Genomic DNA, 22,076 nt, shown 5'->3' on the forward strand with positions numbered 1-22,076 from the left:
ACCTCAGAAATTATGTGCAATCATCTATGTGTTTTCTGTTGCCTCTGAGAAGCTGTATTGTTTAAGTAAAAATAAAGCAGAAACCACAGCTGTGTATTATTCAAATTACTTTTAAAAGGAGGTACATGAGGCATCTACTGCTGAAAAGATTTCAGCTTTATAGCTTGAGTGCAAGACCAGTGGTATCCATAGTCACAACACTACAAATGTTCAACTGCTAAAGGAGGAATGAAAATAGCTCCCTTGAGGCCCTGTTGCCATAGGGGAAGAATCCTGTTGCAATTCCCAAAAGCATACTGCAGTAAGAAATTGCAAAATATAGTTTTGGCAGATGATAGTGAGGTGTTTATAAATGCAGAAGCTGAACTGTATTAAGAAACTTCTTGGCAGTTTTCAGAGAATTTGCTAGTTTTAGTTTAAAATCCATATTTAAAAAATATATAACTGAATATTCTATTGAAAATCACTTAGAAGGAGATATCTTGAGGTATTTCTCATTTCAACTAGATCATTAGCTCCCAATCCTCTTAAAATGTTGTGTCACAGTTAAAGAAAAGGCGTGGTAGCACTCTACAAATCCAGTCATAGTGAGAGCGAGGATGCAATTCTGTTACGAGTGTGGTAGCATATGGGTGCACAGTTAACTGCCTAAAGGTCATAGAAATAATAATTTGTACATTTAGTAAGCTTTGCTCCGCTGTTTTTCATAGCAGAAAAGTTGGGAGAGGTTGTTAGGCATTCTCACAGCTTAGGTAGGAGCAATGCATTTGGATCATGACTGATACTATTCTCTGCATTAATAGAGGTGATGGTATGTGGTCCTCTCTTCCCTGCTGGCTTATGGGTGATATCAAGTATTTCAGCAAATATCTATTTCCCATGATTTCAGAGCCTTAGAGCAAACCTCAGCTATTTTCTGCCTATTATATCTTATACAGATCTATAGTCTATATATAGAATTATAGGTTTTGTATGACTAATTCTTTCAAACCCAGCCTGTTTAAGATAGCTTTGAGACTTCTTCTCTGTCAAAGTATTATTCCCCTCATGACTTGCAAAAGGTCTTTTTCCATTGACACGTGTGTTCTCAGTGGCTTGCCTGTCCATTGGCCTTTTGGCCTTCAGCCGAGGCTCTCTGTGCAGAAGCTTGTGTGGACTTTGGACGGTTTTTTAATCAACTGTTCTGCAGAATTGTTTGCGGTGATTAGAACTTGTTTGTTGCATATGTGGAGACTCTGGTATCTTCATCAGTAATGTCTGTGTAATTAGCCTGTAAAGTGCAGCTTCTGGAAAACTTACAGAATTACATTCGCACTTAGCTAGAATACTGCAGTGATAAAAGCCTACAGATAACAATGCCTTCAGAAGAGGTTCTGACATTGCAGCTTGTCTCTTCAGTTCCACATCCAGGTGGTTTGGTCCTGGAGGTTTTCAGAACCCATTTGCTTTGGAGTTGACAGTAGTAAATAGGCAATCCTTTAAAAATGATGAAAAGAAAATTGTTTAACCAGTATGTGTGTGTACTTTTTTATTTCTGTACTTTCTGCTCTGGGATTTGGAGAACGTATAATGCATTTGGCACTGAGCGTAGAGTGAATCTGGGAGGATAAATACTGAATAAATGGTATTGTGAAACAGAAGTTTTCAGGTTTGAAGGCTTAAAACTGACCCTTTTGGCTGATGGTAGCTGGATGCAGTGTTCTGAGTATCTGTGTACTACACAATGCATATAAAATGGCATAGTTGATATTTTCTGTTTTATTGCTTGTTCCTTCCTTCCTACTGAACATCGATCTAACGCTTTTCTAGAATAAACAGAAATGTTGTTTTCTTAGGCAAAGCAGTCAGCTCAGTTATCATTTACATGTGAAGTTAAAATATGAGGCACCAATAGCAGTAGGAGAAGTGTGTTTATCTGTATTGAATCAGGTGGGATATTTGGGAGCTCATGGGTCAGCAGTGTTTGTGATTACTCAGGATAACTCAGCAGAGCTGGTCACCACATTGATGTCCTGTAGTGGCTTGGGCAGCTCAGGTCCCTGCAGGGCTCTGCTTTCTTCCATAGTGAAAATTACCATGTTTGTCTATGACTGTTGCTTTTCTCCTAAATAATTTACCCTTTCTCAGACCAGTGACAGGACTTGAGGAAATGGCATGAAGCTGAGGCAGGGGAGGTTTAGGTTGGATTTCAGGAAAATGTGGCCATGGAACAGGCTCCCCAGGGAAATGGTCAGAGCACCAAGCCTGACATAGTGACACTTCGAGAAGTGACACTTCAAGAAGTGTCTGGGCAATGGTCTCACGCACACAATGTTATTCCTGGGTTATCCTGTGCCAAGTCAGAAGCTGGATTTGAGGATCCTTCCAGCTAAGCATATTCTGTGATTTATGTATTTAATTTTCTCTTATCCCTTCTAGGTAGGCTAGTTTCTTTAAAAGCCTGTGATTAAACAACTTGTGGATTTGTGTAGGGAATTCCAGTTAACTACATAACTAAATGTGCTTTGAACTTGTTGTTCTATGAGAACACCAGGTTTGAGCCATAGTATTTCTTATTTTAACACTAAATTTTCTTCCTTTGTTTCAGAATAGAATGTTATCCGAAAGTAATAATAGAGATTTAATGGAAGAAAGGATTTGTTGCCCGACTCCTCTGATTCCTAGTTTCAGTCCATTAAATAAAGGAATTAGCAAAATTTTTGATAAATAAAAAGTGAGACTAAAAATCTTTGTAACATGAAAAAATAGCCACAACAGCCTTTCCAATGGGACTGAGAAGGTCTCAGGTAGATCAAATAAAAAATTAGGAAATTGCATTATAGTTTCTTCAGTGCTCCCAACACTTGTTGCTTTAATGGAATGTAGTCTCCTCTTGAATCCATAGGAGTAACTGTAGGTGGTACTGGTTTCGTACAGAAAATGGAAAGAAACAGCCTTGACACTGTAACATGTATGTAAACTAATTTGTCAGAGAGCTCAACAAGTTAAAATTCTCAGGCCTTTGTTAGCATTTTGAAAACCTGGCCAGAAATGGTCAAGTCTAAGGACTGAGAGTCAGATTGATGATCAGATTTACAGTAGTAACTGTTAGGTAGTTTTATAGTGGGACTTCAGGAGGAAGAGACAAAGGGACCGGATTTTGGTAGAAACCTTTGTAAACTACTGGTTGTATTATTGAGTTTCTGAATTCCTGCCTTTGTTGTAGTGTGTCCACTAACAGCCTCTGCTTCCAGTCAGTTTGGGCCACCCTGCAGTGTCTGACTGGAAACACAGCACTCTGGGCAACTCAAATGCTTCATTTCCCCATATTCTTTTATGAATAAAACAAAGTGTTCTAAACACTTCATGTTTTTGAAAGCATTCCAATTTTCTTTACTTGCTGGTTTTAAAGTTTTAAAGTATGTCCTTCCTTTCTGTTTGTTTAGTCCTTTCTGTCAGTTGAATTTGGAGTTCCTCATTTTCCCTTTATTTACAGAATAGTAAGTATGATGGTTAAATATATAAACAACCTAGAAGTGAACAGGAGGAAATGATACTTGAGTGAGATATTCTTGCAGTAGAAACATAGAATTAAGGAAGAGATGCTATGCAGCTCAGCATAGGAATATTGCCATTACGTTTTCATAGGGATGATTCAATAATCATTTAAATAACGAATGATAAATTTATTTAGTAATAAATTATTAAATAAAGCTGGTATTTCTGTGTACTACAGCTGCCTACACATTTTCTTAGTTTCTTGGTCTTTACTGCCTATTAAACTGTTTCTTCAAACCCACACACCATATTCTCTAAGGGAAATTAAAGTTTTGATCAAATTACTTTGGAAAAAAAAAAGAAGCCTTTCAAGATAACTTGTCTTTGTTTCAAAAACATGCAGCACACAAATTAGACATGAATATTCTAGCATTTTTGTGAAAGCTTCCAACTCAGCATATCACAAAGTTTTTCCTCAGCAAGAAGGACAAAATGCTAAATGGACTAATTTCCATTTTTCACATCAGAGATGATGTGAAATAACTGGAGGTTGTTGTCCATACATTGATTTGATATGGCTTTCTGCAGATTGATTTGCAGAAATGTGACTTCTTGTACATGGAAAAATGATGCCTTACATACAGCACTTTGTGTTAAATAGTGTATCCAGCAGTTTTGTTTTGCCTCATTATGTTACATCTTTGAGTATACTTCTATGTTATACTTCTGTAATTCAGCATTTATGAACATTTGGATATGTATATTGATAAAGACAGGATACTTTTGTCTTTAAAAATATGACGATGGCTTATCAGAATATTCAATTAAAATTAGACCTGTCTGATTTAGTTATGATTAACACAGGACGGACTCATAAATTAAATTTTTTCTGTTAGCTACAGTAGGCTAATATATATGCCATTTAGCTGTGGCATACAACTTTAACATCTGAATTCTATCTGTGGGTCCTGCTGTGGGATTTAATAAATGCAGTTCTCTGCCTCGCTTGCTCTATTTTTTAAATAAAAATAATTATGTTGAACCCCCTTTTTAAATGTTTCTCTGCCATAAACCTCAATATGAATTAGAAGGTCATGATAGCAGTAGAATAATGTTATTAGTGAATGTTTCTGAATATCAAAAGCTTTTTCAATTAAAAAAAAGGTGTTAAAATCTTGTGGGGTATGTATTCTTGGGAAAAGAATAACTTATATGAGAGAGCTGTGTTTGATATTGCAGACCAAAGTGCCTTAGTTAATGGGAAAGTCTTAACCCACTACTTCTGTTTTAGTGAAAATTCTAATATTGGTCTAAGCTACTAAAATAATTGGTTTCAGAGTTATTTTAAGCACTTGGTAAATGTAAAACTCTGTGCAAGTACAGTAGACTTGGAGTTTTTTTCTGAGATAAAATTGGGATAACATTTGCATCTGTAGGCATTCAGGTCAACCTTGAATAGAGAGACAGGCAGACATATACTTCAGTAGTTAGCCAAAATTTATTAACTTACTGTAGTAGCTATAATGTAAAAATAATTTTTCACAGTCACATAAACTTTGATGTGGGTTGAAGTGTCTGTTTCCCTTGTGTGACTCAGCATTCAGGATGAAATGCAGGACAGTGTCTCTTAGATAAGCTGATTATTGTGCAAGACAGTCATATTGGCTTTGCCCTTGATATGCCAAAGTAGACCAAAGTTGTATGATTAATTTTATGCAGTGTAACTGCAATTTTTAACTCTTCAGCTCTCATTCTTCATTTTGGGATGTTATTGGAAATAGCTGTGGTGCCACAGGATAACAAACTGGTAAAGCCTGTTTGGAATGTGGGTAAGTGAGCCATACTGGCTGTAAGCAGAGTAGTGAAGAGGAGTGTTTTTCCCTTAGTTGACTCCTAGGCTAAAATTAAACAGACTTAGATATTTCCACAATTAGGGATTTACAATGCATCTGCTTTGAGATAGCAGAAAGAATTAGTTACTTACATACTTGTATAAAATAGAACTCTTCACTTGGGTGTAATATGCAAATCTGCATTTTTATAGTATGACACAATGAAAATGCCCTTCAAAACAGTAAGGAAAAAAAAGAGTAAAAATTATATTTCTTCTCTCAGATTTCATTTAAAATAATTAGGTACTAAATGAATGATGCTCACTCAACCTGTTAGCATCTATATATCATTCAGGTGCCCTGAGAGATCTAGGAGTCAAGAGTGCTCAATGCTAAAATAATTCATGGAGCAGTTTATATAGCAAGACGGTGTAATATTTTTTAAGTTAGTTACTAAAAATATACAAAGCTTGTCAGAACTAAGTTTTATTGTAGGTCACTCCATCTGTTCATATTTGTGATCCCTCCCTTACAGAAAATGTACATCAACTCAAACTGCAGTTTCCCATAGAGAAACCCAAGTTTATTGCAGTTTATTTTAGAGGGGAATTTCTGAAATGTGTTACTGGAGGTTTTTACTGGAAATAACATTAAGGTATGTTTTGATACTGCATACACACAGAGCAGAATTTGGAAAAACTTCTGCTAGGGTGGTGGTGATCCTTCACTGTGGCAAAAATTCATTTTCAGGTGCATAAATGGCAAGACTGTCTGCTCTTCCTAGTATTTTTTTTTTCTCTCCAGATTATTTGGAATGACTCAGTATTGCAGTTTACTCATTCACAAGATTTGTGCAGCTCCAAAAAGTGGTTTTTGCCCAGGATTGCCACCTTCCTTGTCCTCCCCAAAGTGCATTCACTTGTACATTCTTTTTTTCACTGTCCTGCTTCGTTCATTCTTTTCTTGTATCTCTTTGATGTCTGAGGCTCTTTCCTGTTCTTTTGTGATGACTGAACATTCCTCAGCTCCACAACTCTACTGCTGGACTCTGCCATATTTCACCCATCCTGCTTTTCCCTCTGGCCTCTGTTCTTTGCAGCTGTGTTCCCAGGGTGGGTGTCCTTTCCCACCTCACCAGATGTGTACCATGTCACCTGTTCTCCCCCTTTTTTCCCCCCGAGTTTCTATGGGGGAGCCCCAGGCTGGTGACCCCTCTCCTCCCCGCTCCTCCAGCAGCCTGTGCTCAGCCCTCCAAGTGGGAGGAGGTGGCAGCAGGGCCAGCCCAAGCAGGAGGCCCCAGTTGTCTTCTGCAGGCCGCCCTCCCTTGGGAAGAAGAGTGCTGTTGTTGCAGCTGTCATCATCCAAGGAGATTTTGCAGAAAGCTCATCCACAGGATGAGAGTGCCAAGCATCGCTGTGCTCTGCTGCCTTCCCTTAGTCATCCTCCTCTGCCTGCCTGCAGCCTCCCTGCCTTCCTTCAGGAGAGGGTGGGAACTTGTGAAGGAAGGAAATTATTTGCCCAAGCTGAGCCTGGCAAATGACACCATGACTCAGGAAATTCTCAAACATTAAAGATTACACGGTGTTGGGTCCAATACTTATTTTTCAAATCTGTTACTAGATAGATGTAATAGATAAGTCTGGCCAGAACTGAGATCTGGAAAGGAAACCTTAGTATGCTATGGGACTAAGGTCTGCTTTTTTTCTGAAATGTAAATTTAATTAAAAGGAAAAAAGAGGAGGGGAAGAAAAGAAAGTTCTACACAATCTTAATGAAATCCAGGGAATGCGAGCATTGCTTTTTGATAGAGACAGAATAGCAATTTTTTCATATTTTAGGCATGTGAGGAGTCTGCCACCATCTTCAAGCTTGATTCTCAAATTAGAAAGAACTGCCATAAAAACTTGGAAAGATTCTTATTTCTTGACATGAAAACAAGAGGCAAATCTGAGAAACTTTTTAAAATTGATATTGTTTTGAAGAAAGCTGTTACACAGAAAACAACTTTACATAGGTGATTAAACTGCCCTTAAATATAGTGGCTGAGTAGCAAACACAGCAGTAAATTCAGTAATTTGGTGTAACAGAAGTGGCTTAGTAGGAAGCTGAAGTTACCTGACAGTCAAACTGAAAGGCAAATAATGTAACTGCTTATCTGAGCACTTCTGCTAGGTTTTTTTGTTTGCTTGTTTTGTTTTATTTTTTTATTATCCTAGGCACGATCTATCAAAAGACAACTGGAAGAATGTTTGCTATTTGTGCTGCCTTACTGTGGAATTTTATGGGATTGTGCTAGTGTTGACTTCATTGAAGGGAAAGGAGAGTTTCAGTTCAAAGCTTGACTTACTTGTATTGAACTTCTTTGTTGTAGCTATTTTTTTCAATAATCAAGAAACTCTGTTAAGTTACTAGAATGATGTGCTGCAGTATCACTGTATTTTTCTTTCCAGGAGTCTGCTAGAAATGTGGGATTTTTTGACTTTGCCTGTAGGCTGCCTTTGTGCTGCACTCATTGGGAGGTCTGTGTCCCACTTTCTGTATCACATGTATTTTAAACCTTTCATTAAGTACTGCTGACAACAGGCGGTGTCTCTTAAAGATGCAGGAGTCTTTTACATTGGCATATAAATATCTTATAAAAGATAATGATTGTAACATATATTTTATCAATCCTCTGTTACCTTTTGCTTCCTTTTTGTAGTTTCCTCCACATCCTGCCACAAGGCATATTCACTGCTCTTACTTGCATGTTACCCATTTATACTTGACATTGGCTTTTCCTTTAACTGCAGATTTATTTCTAAGGTTTATTACTGACATTTAAAACCTTCAGCTCACATGGACTAGTCTGTGTATAGGAGTTCCTCACAGTGTGTGTTCCAACTCCGAGCCTGGGCTAGGCAGATGATTTATCTTTGTGTGTTTCCTGACTGCCATTTTCCCATTGTGCTCATCAGGCTTTGCTTGTGTCCCCCCAGGTTGGTGGGTCTTCTGCCATTTGGAATTCAGCTGGCTTTAAAATTTTGTTATATACAATAAACTCATAACTTATATTTTTTTAATTAATTTCCCATTTACAGTTTTGCTGATGTGTCTTCTGAGGCACATGTTTTTACTGTTTTTTGGAAAGTACATTGAATTGTGTGTCAAGCTTTCTGAATGTATTTGAATTTATTATTAAATTCAGATTGCTGCATAATTATGTTGTATACCACAGAGTAAATGTAGTGTATATTGCTTTAGGAACTATGATTCTTGGTATTATAGAACTACTGTAATTCTGTGGAATTTGGTGATGGGATCTTCCAGTAACCAGGATTTCTGTTTTAAATTTATTTTGTTACTTTTTTCATTATTTCATATATTAATATGTAGTAAAATTGCAAAGCTTATGTGAAAAGATAACTGCCTGCTACTAGTTGCTACCTTTGTATTCCATTAACCCATTTGCTTCTGATTTGTACAGCTCTGTAATTATGTTCTGCTGCAATAGAGACATTATCTGTACTATTAGAAAAAAAGCCTCGCCAATGTATAATCAGATTTTTAATGCAGGTTTAATGGAGATAGTACTTCATAATTAGGGTTTTAGTGTGCATGGTTTGATGTACATGATAATATTTCTGGGTACTGACGTAGTTTTTCTCCTGTTTTGAGCCTTAACATTTTCCATGTGAGGTTTTCTTCGCAAACATAAAAAACCTAAAAGTTTACTTTTAAGAAATAAAGTAGCCCCTGTCTTGTAATCCTAGGTCCTAAAAAGTGAGATTTAAAGAAAATAAGGTATATTGTAAAGCTTATAAAAATCCTAAGAGCTCACAGTATGGAGGCTGTCAGTGTTGTCAGTTAAAAAATTTGTCTTATTTTGCCTAACTCATCCTCTAAAGAATATTCATGACCATGTTTACATGAAAAATGTTTGTCCTGAGCTTTGGGCAGAGCTAGTGTAAAGTAGGCCTGTCTTTATTAAAAGAACTCAGTGTTCTAGACCATGGGGTTTTTTTAATTTAGGTTGTGGGGAGTCGTGCATTATATTCTTCCATTTCCGTCAAGGATCTTACTGACTCATTTTTTGCAGAGTGTTAATGTTGGCTGAGAATTTGAGGGATGGTGTTGTGTGTATTCAGTTGCACAAGCAATTTTGTGAAAACAAGCATTTGTCTTGACAAAAAGTGGTAGTAAGCAAATCAATATGCAAGCTGCTGCATTTTTTTATGTGTGCATATAGTGCTGGTAAGTTTCTAACTTTGAATATGTTATTGAAGTTTATTCTTTAAGTATTATTATTTATTATATATGTAGTCCAAGCCAAATAAAAGTCTGCATTAAAGATGCAAGAAAAAGCTGAATACATCCAAGGAGATTCTTGAGCAGGTAGTTAATTTTTTTTTCTTTTTTCTATGGTGTGCAGGTGCTGTTCTCTTGTCCAGTGTACAAGGATTAGCAATTAATGTTGATCCAGTCCTGTATACGTGGCTTGTCTACCAACCTCAGAAACGAGTCAGCAGACACATTCAGCAGGTATGAATTTTAGGAGGAAGAGGGATGAGGAGAGGGGAAGCTTTCACTTCTATATATGCCAAGTAGTTAATTTTTCCAAGTATTTGTAGTTTGTTTCTGCTTCCTTGTGATTTGTTGCACATACTGTTGATCTTATTTTGAATTACTTAAAATGTTAAGTTGGCATATTAAAATTTTAATTTCACAACTTTTTAATTTTTAATTAAAAGAACAAAGAAGATGTGTTTGCAATCACCTTCTAGGATTATTATTTTGCAACTATTCTTAACTACTGAGACCTCATAAGCCATGAGTCTGAATAGTACATCATATTTTAAAATTTGTGATGGTCTATCAAAGAATTACATAACTGGTTATAAAGTCAGCACTCTTAATAAACCCTATTTTAAGAGGAGATGAGCCATCCAGTTCATAACTTGACAGAAGTGAGTGCTGCAGCAGATTCTGTATATGATGTCAAAATACATATTTGCATACAATGTGCTTGAAAAAGATAGGAGCAGCTAAGGCTGGGGGTCTGCGTGTGTAGTGGTTCCCTTGACATGTTCTTAACCCTAATTTTCATGCCACATATTCCTGACCTGAAAAGAATACTGGTTTTCCCTTAAACTAAACTTATTTATGGCTGTTGTTTGGCAGAATTTCCTAGCAGTTAAATGTGCTATGGCTGCTCAGACTGGTGGTTCATGTCACCGGTGGTGTTCTGTCTCACTTATCAGCAGTAGGTTATTAAGTGAGAAATGTATAAATCTTAATATTTGTCTCATAGCTACAGAACACTGTGCACATCAGAGAAGTTTCATTCTGGGTCCCTGAAGTGGGAGGATAAACATTACTTGTAAACATTTGTTTCTCGTGTCCAGATTACCTTGTTAGGTATTAATTGTCAAACATTAATTTGAGTCCCATTAAGCTCATTCTGCACCAGCATCTGAAAAACTTCACTGTGACAGTGAAGCTTTATTATTGTTTTAATAAATTTACTCTGTTTTTAAATGTGTTGAGTTAGTCTTCATTCCTGCATCATAACTGGAGCAGCACATTTCCTGGTGTATGTCTTTTGCAAAACAAACCATTTATCTACTTTTTATTGTTACGCAGCCTTCCAAAATGTAATCAATCCTGTTTATCCTGCTTATTTTAAGTGTTTGTATTAAAGTCTGTCTCTAACATCAGTGCATTTAATCAGCTGTTATTCAGTGCTTTTTTCTCTTTTGATACTGGGTGACTAGATGGGTTAAGTGACTATAGGAGACTTGTTTGTGCCTGGTTTTGACCATCCGTGGCAAAATTTTTAGCCAAATTTTGTTTGAGTATTTATTTTGTAATTCGTGTCATTACCTCATACAGCCTTCTAAATTTTTCCATCATCCATTTCAGATTAAAATTACTCTATCACAGTCCTAATGTTATTAGCATTTAAAATGTCTTAGCAATTTGAAATTATTTAAAATATGAATTTATAAACTCAACTGTCAATGTCATAGCATTTGCATCATTAACATGACTGTGGTAATGAACTGCATGTAATAGTACAAATTAAATTGTCTGTAGCAGTCATGAAGAAACTTTATTTGAAAAGAAAACTATACCTGTAATAAATTACGCTTAACCACAGACTTTTTTCTTTATATAATGCTGTAATTATCCTAGAGTAAGAATTCTAGTCAAAGTTAGATCTTGTGACTTATTTTTGGAAAAATTCAGCTTGTTACCATAATTTAACTAGTATAACCAAACAAAAATAAAACCTCTATAAAACCTTCCTAATTTTTGAACATTTATCAGCTGTAAGATACAATGCTTTCAAGCAAGAGGTGTGGTCAAAATGTTATTGATTGGTAAAGCTCTTATCTTCCTCTGCTCTAATTGTCAGTCTTACAAAATTGCAACAGAAAAAAAGAAGAAAATACTGTCTTTAGAAGTTCTTCGTACGATTTAGAGATCCTAAATATGAAGACATTTTAAGCTATAAGACAATGCTTTTGCTCTGTCGTTTTTAGTAAGTCAAAGTTGTCAGTTCTATCTGAAAACACAGAGTTAGAAAACCTTTCAGTATGGTTGGACCTGGGTACACATTAAACTTGTAATGTTAGTTCTTGATAAAATAAGTTAAATGAAAGTATTTATTCATTTATCTCTCAGTACAACTTTTGTCATGTAAACTTCTCCTTTCATACAGGATGGGGCTGGGATTGTCTGGCTCCCCACAGGGATGGGACACCTTTACATAGAAACTTCTTAATTTTTGTTTGCCTTTTAACTGTATTTCTGGGATTTTGAGTTTAGGTTTATAGTGCCAATTTGGTAGTACACATATTTTACAATTGCTGAAGTATTCACCGTGTCTGTTGGAACTGGTTTTAACTGAAAGCATGACAAGTTAGAAATATGGCACATGATAAGCTGCATTTTTACAAAACTCCTAACATTTCAAAGTCTCTTTGGCCTCAGTGACATTTTATTCAGCTGGAACAGAACAGTGACTGACTGCCTTGCTGGGGTGTGGGGTGCATGCAGCCCAGTGAGGATCACCCTCTTCATTTATTGCTTTGGGACATTTATTACTGCTAGGCAAAGCTCTCTTTGCCCCTTGCTGCCCAGCAACTAAGAATTGTACTGCTGTGGTGATAACCAAGGCCATGATGTTGGTATTCATTTTTAGGAATGCTTTAGTCTGTATGGATTGTTTTTGTACAATGAGCTGTAAGTGCAGCGACACTCAGTGTGGGAGCAGTTTGTGCACCAATTGCTTATCTGCCTAAACCCCTTCTGTGTCTTTAGTCTGCATGCCCTGTTGAGAAGGTAAATTCTTTATAAATGCTTATGAAAGGTTAATTTGACCAGAATTTAGCAAAGATACCTCTATGGAGTGACTTCTTGTACTCATGCTGTTTATAGCTTGTTAACAATGACACCCAAATGAAAAGCAAAACAAAGCCAAGTTTAGAGGCCTTGTTTTCAGTAATTTAATATTTTATTTTGACATTTTTTGGAAGATTTTTTCTGGTGAGTCTTGTGGCACCCAGGCCTTGTTTCTAGTAATTTTCAGGTATTCTTCAATGTTTTATTATGATTATTTTTAAAGACTTTTTCAGTTGTGGCTTGTTTAATTTTTGTAAACCAATGCTGGTTTTTGTATATTTGCTCTCTTGTAAAAGCCCATACTTAGCTTTGCAAGATAAAAATTTGAGGACTTTCTTTTCCTTGATAAGAAGCCTTAGCTATACTTTGACATGGGACAGTCACTATGTGTGATACTTTTTGCAATAAATTTGTAAATCAGTGTGTGTCATTTTTCTCAAATGCACATTAATGTAAAGCCTTTGTAACTTGTCAGTACTTTTCTTTTATTATTGATTTCTGTGAGCTAAAATGAATAATTTTAGGGAAAGTCAATTATCAAAAATATGTACTCACAGATGCTTAATATAGATCTGTTTTGCTCATATTTCTGTCCATTTTTTTGGCTGCTCCATACATGTGCATGTGTTACTCCCTAATTTAAAGAGCATTTCAGTAACAGAGTAACTCTAAACCCAGGAGGTCAGGGTGAACATTCTCAGTCATATATAGAAACAAGCAAGAGAAAGACACTGCTCTTCCTCTAGATACATCATGCTTTAAAACACTGGAATGTAATTTCAGAATCCAGATTTCTCCTTCTTTTCTTGAACATCTGTTCCATGGAAGGCTGTGTATGCCAGTTCAAACCCAAGAATTTTTTCTCAGCTGTGTTAGTAGATTAAAAAATCAGTCATTAATAATTCAATTTAATCAAGTGTTTTTTTCTTCAGCTCTGTTTTTTCTCTGCTCATTTTCTCTTTACAATTATCTTAGGAATTTTACTGTGTTATGAAATCCTTTCACTGCTTTATGGAAAGTTCATCATGAACTGAGGGTAATACCAATCTTGATCTTCTACTTTGTTCAGAAGTCTGCATCAGAGATCTCCCTGGAATTTTTGGCTACGATGAAACCATGTTATCGTTATGATTGGATCATTAGGCTCTTGTAGAACATGTAGATCTTTTAAATTGTTCTTATAATGACTTTTGGAATATTGCATTTCCTTGATGCTTTAAGAGCCAAATGTGTCTGATAATGAGTGGCATTGAATAAATGACAGAATGTAAGAGGAAGTTTCAGTGCCCAAATTTAGGATTATTCCATGTTGCAGCAAAGCTGGCTCTTGAAGACAGAGCTATATTGCTTCGCTTTTCTATTTTACCTTGAAAAAATAGCTGGAAATGCTTTGATAAAGCAAGCATGTTCCTATAGTAACCATAATTATCTTCTTGATGTGTAGAGATTTCTCAAATTATAATAGATTTTGATTTCTGATATTGCTTGCAGGTCAGAAGCACTGTGTTTATCCCTATCAGGATCTGTCACCTCTTACCCCATGGGAGGCATTTAAGTTCCTGAAGGATATAGAAATTAAGTTGCTTCTTGCTTAAGAAATTAAAGCTACATGGAACTCAAACATTATATCTTCTACTTTCAGAGGCCCCTTGACACTGCTGATGGAAAGCTTTCATCAGTTGGTGAAAATGATGGGTTTCTTGGCTGACATCAGTTCATCACATAAGTTTGGAAACGTTACAGCTAATTAGCAGAATCTTTTATCTCAGCAGAACACTTTTGCAATAGCTGGAGTGCCTACCTGAAGCAGTCATAGAATTTAATATGAATTAGCAAGTCCACCTGCCAGGAAAGAAGGTGGTTTTGTGCACCCTAGGGGTGAAGCAAGTCTTTTTATTTAGCATTTAATTTTAATTAATGCATTTTTATTCATTCGTTTAATTTTAATTGGAAAGTAGGTCTAATGCCTTGCTTTATTTGAACTCTCTGAAACAATTTAGGTATACCAGTAATCTTAAAAATCAAAACAATTAAATGTAACTCAGTAGTCAAGCAGTGATTGCATTTTCATGTCATTAGAACTTGTTGCAACGTAGACAAGGTGGATCCTCTTTGCTGTCACAGCTCCTTCTGGTACAGTTTGGACAGTCTTGTAAGCATATGCCAATATTCTTCTCTGAGCTAGACAGTGATTGCATGACAGTGATCTCAGATGTTCAGCAAACACCATGTGTTGAGCAGAGCTGCCATCCATCCCCACTCCAAAGACTTGGTTGGTTTTTCTTCCTGCTGGCTGGCTGCAAGCTGCTGCAGGTGTAACCATGGTTCTGTGTGAGTGCAGCATCATCCCTGTGGGATAACTGGGTTCTGTACCATCCCAAGGACAGCCATTCATGGCTAGGCTCTAGCTTTTGAATTTGACATTTCACAAGCCAGTGATAACATTTAGGTTCCTATCTCAGAATATTCTTTTGCCTTTGGTTTGTTATCAGGGAGGTGGCTGTATAGGCATCCCTTGAAGGAAAGTTATTTGTCTGTTTAGTTGTTCCAATTTTCTCTAAAACTCATTTCTCATGCTCCCAGATCTGCCTACAGTCTCTTCAGCCTCACATTTGTAAGAAATTGTAATTCAGAAACAAAATATTTAATTACAAAAAAATCCCAAGGAAAATTAACTATTAATTCACCTAAGGCAAATTAGTCCTCTTTACAGATATTTTAGGTTCAGTTAGTTGGCATGTGTCCACACAAATCAGGAAATACTTGGCCTGTTGTATTTTTGGCAAGCTGTTTTTAGCTATTACTTCTCTGAGCCTTTCTCTGGTTTTAGATCTTTATCATTTCTAAAGTCATGTTGACCATGTAGTATGAAGAAAAAATGATTAAGAATTGGTATCTGTTGATCTATTTGCATGCTTAAATGGCATATATATATATGTGTGTGTTTTGTGTACACATACTTAACACGATATGTAATGTGTCAGATTATTTGTGCCAGTAAAGATTAAATTTAGAAAAGGATTGCTTTTCTGTAGTTTTTCAGCCACTGCTTAAAAAACCTAATTTTAATAATTACATTTGAAAAGTAGTAACCATTCTTCTTTTGAAGAACATGAATTGTTATTATTTTAGTATTCTCTATATAATTTCCAAAAAACATTATTGATAAAACTATCAGTATTCTAGAATAAAATCTGTTTTTCACTTTGTGTCAACAAAACAGTCTCTCATATAAAAGCTGCTGTAGTTCCAGAACTTTGTTACACATTCTGTATCTTCTATAACACTACCAATTAGTAACCATAAAACTTAATCCCATGTAGGTGTATTTCAGCGTAACTACATCCTACTTTATAACTGGCTTTTTGGATTCTTGTGATGAAATGCTTATGATTACATTAGCCTGCAGTGTCTCCTTTCCCATCAGATCTGCCTTCTCTTACAGCTGTGGGGCTCTTGTCATCTGCTGTTTCCCAAGCCGCAGTTTCCTCATCAGTTTGTGGCTAAACCCCAAATCTTGATGATCCTTTTCCATCTAGTTCAACGCTGATCTTTCATCTTCTGGATTCTTTTAACCAGAAATCTTGTGCCAAAAACCTGACAAGATTGTACTGGGTGTCATCAGTGCAACATCAGGCTCGATTTCAGTGAGCAAAGATAAAACAGCTGTTTCATTGTCCAGATCAGCACTCAATATTTAGTCATAATTTTTTCCAGCTTTATCTGGCTGTGATAGCCTTGATGTTTTTCACTCTTTGACTAGTAATGTAACTTATTATATTTTGCTGATCCATTTCTTCAGTGGTTCAGAAATAGATACAGCTACTTCAGGCAGTATTTCCATCCTATTGTCTTTTGTACTGTCCTGTATTGTCTGGATTCATTCTTCAGAAATTCTTGCTTCACTTTGGCCAGTCAATGTTCTTGCAGTGTTGCATCCAGAATTGCCAAATCATGGCTCATCAGTTGCTGTCATGAGAAAGCTGCAGATGGCTATGCCTTATGAGAGTTGTATCAGATAAATGGCAAGATTTTGAGAATAAGTAATGTAAAATGTCTGATGAAAGTTTACAAAACTTCAGGTCCTCTCTCTGTATGCAAGTGGGAAGTATTTCTATGGTGTAAAGGTTGTCTTTTCAAAGCTGATGGGGATTTTTGTTGTTGCAACTAGAGGGTATGCCGAGGTGGTATGGTACTGTATTCCAAGAAAAGTTTTTAGTGCTTTTGGAGACAAAGCTAGTGACTGTACATTCAGAGGGAGGAGGAGGACAGATGAGAGTTCTGTATGTCATTGAAATCAGTATTTTTCTATTAACTTTGCATACCACTGTATATATAAATGGATTGTTTTCACTGGAGTAGGATTAAATAGTTAATTGTCTTACTTTAATTTACTTTTATAGTGGAAAATAGTGAAGGCGTTTGGAAGCCATTCTCCTTCAATTAAATGATTTTTCTGTTTGTTTTGGGGTTTTGTATGTGTGCACATATTGCACGCTGCTTGATTCAGTGATCTGTTTTCTATTGGAGAAAATTTACAAGCGCATTGCCCGCCTCACACGAATTTGTTTCCCACAGAGATTCCTAATGCAATGTGTGAGGTTTCTCATTACACAGCTATATGGATTACATTTTCACTCCAATACGAACAAAATTAAATTACACAAAAATTAAGATGCGTGTAATCCTAATGTCTGATCTTTAGAAAAAAACTTTGTCATATTTAAATGATAACCGTCTGCAAAATCAGTGGTAGAAGTATTGTGCTTTTGTCAACTGGGATGCATCTGCAATTTACGTAGCAGCTGATGTTACAGCAAAATGTTAGGAACCAACTGGATAGCAACGTTGAGATGGAATTGTTTTTGATAATTTTGTCTTTTCTTGCTTGCATTAATAAAAGAGTAACAACAAAGCCATTAGACTATTCATTTGTTCCAGAATCCTTGTGGATTAATACACATCACTCTTATCTAATATTAAAATAAGGATGCAGTCCTTCAAATTTGTTTTAATGCCTACAGGGTTGTATTTTTGTATATGTCAGCAGTTTCACATTTTGAGCAGGTTCTCATTTATTGATATGCTTGAAAGTTACAACAGTTCACAATCAGCAATCACAATCAGTTAAATCCTGTATTTTAAATGTTAGGAAGAAGCACAATAATGTAGAAATATCAATACATCTTATATTTTGAAGTTTAATGAAAGTTAATAAGTGTCCTGGGTCTTCATATCTGCTAAAATTTTCTAGTTTCCATTAAACATTTAGATAATAATTTTACTTTGGTTGTCAGCCAGGTTTGCTCCTATGGTTTTTGGTTGGCTAACAGCTGTCTTACTCTAAAGTTAGTTTTATTTAACTTTTTTGTTTTCATAGAGCTTTTCCTCAGACTAACAGGATTGAAATAATTACAAGTGCAAATCTGAATGTAGCATTCCATTTAAATTTGTCTCCAAAATATTTGTGCTCTAATCAGTGTTTCAGGTTATCTTCTATACATTTCCAAATACGTAGTTTAAAACATGTTTCTCATGACAATGCCATAATTCTACATCAATGTGTTTTGAGTTTTAGTTTTTCACAAGGTATTTCTTTTTCTAGCAGTCTGTAGGAGCTGTTCCACTTGGTGTGTCAGTAACTCGAAAGAAAGAGGATGAAGCATCAGTTGGAAGTGCACCTTTGGCAAGGCAGCAGTCAAACCAAGCCTCTGAGTATGCCAGCAGTCCTGTCAAAACAAAAACAGTAACAGGTACATCATTTATTGAAACTATCCATTCTGCATTTGAAGCCTCCCTCACTAATGTGCCAACCACAGCATACCAGCATCAGCTGTGCAAGTACTATGGAACAACTTCTCAGCTTTAGAGAAATTAAAACTTTTAAAATTAAAAATAATCAAATGTATAGTTTTCAAATACACGTTTATGTTTACTCTCATTTTTGTTTAGTGCTGTCTTTGGGGCCCTGACAGTCTATTTTGTAAAATGATATAAAGGAGATGTGCTTTCAATAGAATAACTGCTATTCACCTTGATATTTAGTCCATAATTTTGTCAGACTTCACACTGTGATTAATCTCTAATTTCAGTCAGTCTGTTTACATTGCTCAAAGTCTGGCATCTGTGGAAGTCAAGATTTGTGCATAAACAGTTAAAATTTACTGTTTTCAAAATCACTCACCATAGAAAGTGCATTTTTTGGCATTTCTGCTTATGGAGTTCAAGAAATTATTTATTTTAGGAGTATTTTCTGGCCACTTAAAGAGTCTAAAGTGAAACTTCATTACCACTGATCAAGATAATATGGTTTTCTTGGAATTTGTAGTGTATTTATTCATATGGTAGTGTCTGCAAGAAGTAAAGTAGGTGATCATCCAAAAAAAATTACTATCCAGCTGAGACTTTTAGTGATCATTCTGAAATGCACTGAACAAATTCTCTTTTCCTTGCATTGGTGTTTATTTCCAGATTATCATGAAGCACTTCAAGATGTTATATGCTGAAACTAAGATTACTGTCTTGTTCATTAATAGTAGTTAAATGCTATTTTTGATTCAAAGGGGCTAACCCAGAAAATCTGTTTGCTGAATATTACTGGGTTGTCATGTTATCACTGCTAGTAAGACAGCAGATTAATTTCAAGGACTTCCATTTAATTAATAAATATTCTTAATTTTTGCCATTTGTCAATTTATTTTTACAATTCATTTATGCATTTCCTTTATTTTTGCCTGTGATGAAATGACTCTACCAAGCATTTTCTTCTTTTAACTGTATTTGTCATCTGTTCTGCTTTATCAGCATCACAAATGGTATGATTTGTTTCTTCTTGGCATTAGTTCTACCTGTGCCTGCAAAGCACAGAGGTCTGTTTCACTAGAGAAACTATCATTATTTTGAATATTTGACATTCAAATCCAGCTATTTGCATAAATAGATTCTAAATTAGTTCTTCCTAATTTATTTAACCAGTTTATAAGAAGTAGGCATGTAGTTCACAGAAATAGCTTTGTATTTTGCTTTTGAAAACTGTCTGGTACCTGCTCAGCATAGTAGCCCTTTTAGTTCTTCAGTGTTTGTTATTCTTCTCTTTGGGTATTATCTTTTCTGATCACACCAGAATATTCTACTAAATGAAAACATTATTGTTCAAAGTCTAGAAATGCCATGGATACCTGTTTTGCTTTTTGGGGGGACTTTGTGTGTGTAAGAAAGAATAAAATGAAATTATAAGGCATAAAAAATGTCATAAAAGCAAAAGAGGGGTTTCTGTGCATCTCAGTTTCTTCTTCCTTTTTAGTTTGAAGTCAATATCAAGATCTGTTTTCACTTACACATTGCTGCAAAAATGGGTAGTTAATTTGTAGATTTCATTTGTTATCTGCCACTTATTTTAGTCATTCATTTTATCCAATAAATTAAGCCTAGATGCTGAGGATTTTTTGAAATTAGATAGATATTTGACTTCTCTATAAACAGTTTTGCAGCATGGAGTTCAATACTATGAAATGAGAGGTGATGGTGCTAATTCTCTCAAGAGATAACACTGACTAAGATTTTTTTTTTTAATTAAAGGTAATCTTTTAAGGAAGAGACTATTGAATTTGGTTTCATTAGTTTTCAACTGCTAAAATTGTTAAAAAATACTACTATTTTTTTCAAGTGAAGCTACATATACATATCAGAGGGTGTACTGGGTTTATTTTTAAGAGGCAGTGTGCCTGACATTACTGGGTTGAAGGACAGCCTGTTGTCATGGTTTAGCCCCAGCCAGCAAAGCAGCCACTCACTCATTTCCCCAGTAACAGGATAGTGGAGAGGCTTGGAAGGGTAAAAGCTGGAAAACTTGTGGGTTGAGATAAAGAGAATTTAATAGGGAAACTGAAAGTCATGCAGGCAGGCAGAGCAAGGAATTAATTCAGTGTTTCCCATGGGCAGGGGGGTGTTCCGCCACCTCCAGGAGAGCAGGGCCCCATCAGGTGGAACAGTTACCTGGGAAGGTGAACTCCATCACTCCACATGTCTCCTCTTCCTGCTTCTCCCAACTTTACCTTCTGAGCATGATGCCACATGGTCTGGAATATCCCTTTGGTCAGTTTGGGTCACCTGTCCTGGCTCTGTCTCCTCCCAGCCTGCCACGCACCCCCATCTTCCTCACCAGAGTGGCAGTACAAGAAGCAGAAAGGGCCTTGGCTCTGTGTAAGCCCTGCTCAGCAATAGCAAAAACATCTCTGTATTATCAACTCTGTCTGGGTTCAGCACAAATTCAAAACACAGCCCTGTACTAGCCACTGTGAAGAAAATTAACTCTACCCCAGCCTAACCCAGCACACTTGTATTTTAAAATGTTTATGGATTTGCTATACTCTGGAGATGAAATGGTGGGTATAATATAGCTTAAATATTTGATATTTATATGTAAAAATTGTGAGTAAAAATATAAAATTAATGTCAAAGAGCAAATGCCTTGTATAGTAAGGAAATTAATTGAAGAGATGCTCTCTGCTTCAATGGACGACACAGATTTCCCTTATTTAAAAAGAGCATGTCCTCCTGCAATGCCATGCAATTTCAGTCTCCTGAAATTTCATGTGATGTTGGAATCTTTTCCTTTAGAGTGTTCTTATGCCAGGTTTGTCAAAATTTGCTTTGTAGTGGAAAATTCAGGGGGCAGTAGAAGTTAACACGTTTTGTGTCACCGAAATAAAAGGTCTCTGATTACGAAGCCACCAGTTACAGAGATTAGAAAAGGTTGGATGGATGCAAGTTTGAAAGGAGAAGTCTCATTCTCAGAGAAGTTTAGTGGATTCTTTCTTTGCAAATTTGTTTCTTTACAGCAGTATAATGTCTTGGAAGATGATGAATGAGTGACCATAGTTCATTAAACTAAAAATAGAGTGCCTGTGATTCTTCTTCTTTCTATTTTTTTTCTGGGTCCCTCGCTCCCACCATCTTTCACTTTATTTCCTCTCTTTTAATTTCACCTATTTTCAGTCTGAGCTTTCTTTCATTATTTCTGTCAACTTTTTATATCAGGAATACCACACTGATTATTGATCTAGGACATCTAATGTTACCAATTCTACAAAAACATTCTAGGAAAGGAGGCAGTGAGCCTTGTATACCTCATATTTATTAATCATCAAGACTATAGCTACACATGTTTTAAGTTGTAAGAAAAATGATACCTTATATCGATAATATGTACATGTGCACGGTCTTTACACATTGAAAGAGATTTTATCTTAAAATCATGCTGTTCAGGTGGTGATTTTGAATTAATTCTTTTCAAGTCTAGCATGATCTCAGCAGTCACTCTGTTGAGAACTGCTAGGAACCAACCCTATGTACTAAATCAATGCAGTTTGTAATCACAGC

At 36.0% G+C, this 22,076-nt stretch overlaps 1 protein-coding gene across 7 annotated transcripts in view; it reads left to right on the forward strand.

Annotated features, from left to right (window-relative positions):
• The window catches only part of VPS13B (vacuolar protein sorting 13 homolog B), a 426,582-nt gene that overhangs the window by 182,210 nt on the left and 222,296 nt on the right, over nt 1–22,076 (forward strand). For 5 of the 7 annotated variants that reach the window (XM_064392805.1, XM_064392810.1, XM_064392794.1 and 2 more), the window contains 2 exons: nt 9,721–9,830; nt 18,301–18,448. In XM_064392805.1, coding sequence (XP_064248875.1) covers nt 9,721–9,830; nt 18,301–18,448 — 258 coding nt within the window. The remainder of the gene's footprint in view (nt 1–9,720; nt 9,831–18,300; nt 18,449–22,076) is intronic. The other 2 variants (XM_064392831.1, XM_064392840.1) reach the window with 1 other exon arrangement.

Source organism: Passer domesticus, chromosome 1, assembly GCF_036417665.1.
Source record: "Passer domesticus isolate bPasDom1 chromosome 1, bPasDom1.hap1, whole genome shotgun sequence".
NCBI lineage: Eukaryota > Metazoa > Chordata > Aves > Passeriformes > Passeridae > Passer > Passer domesticus.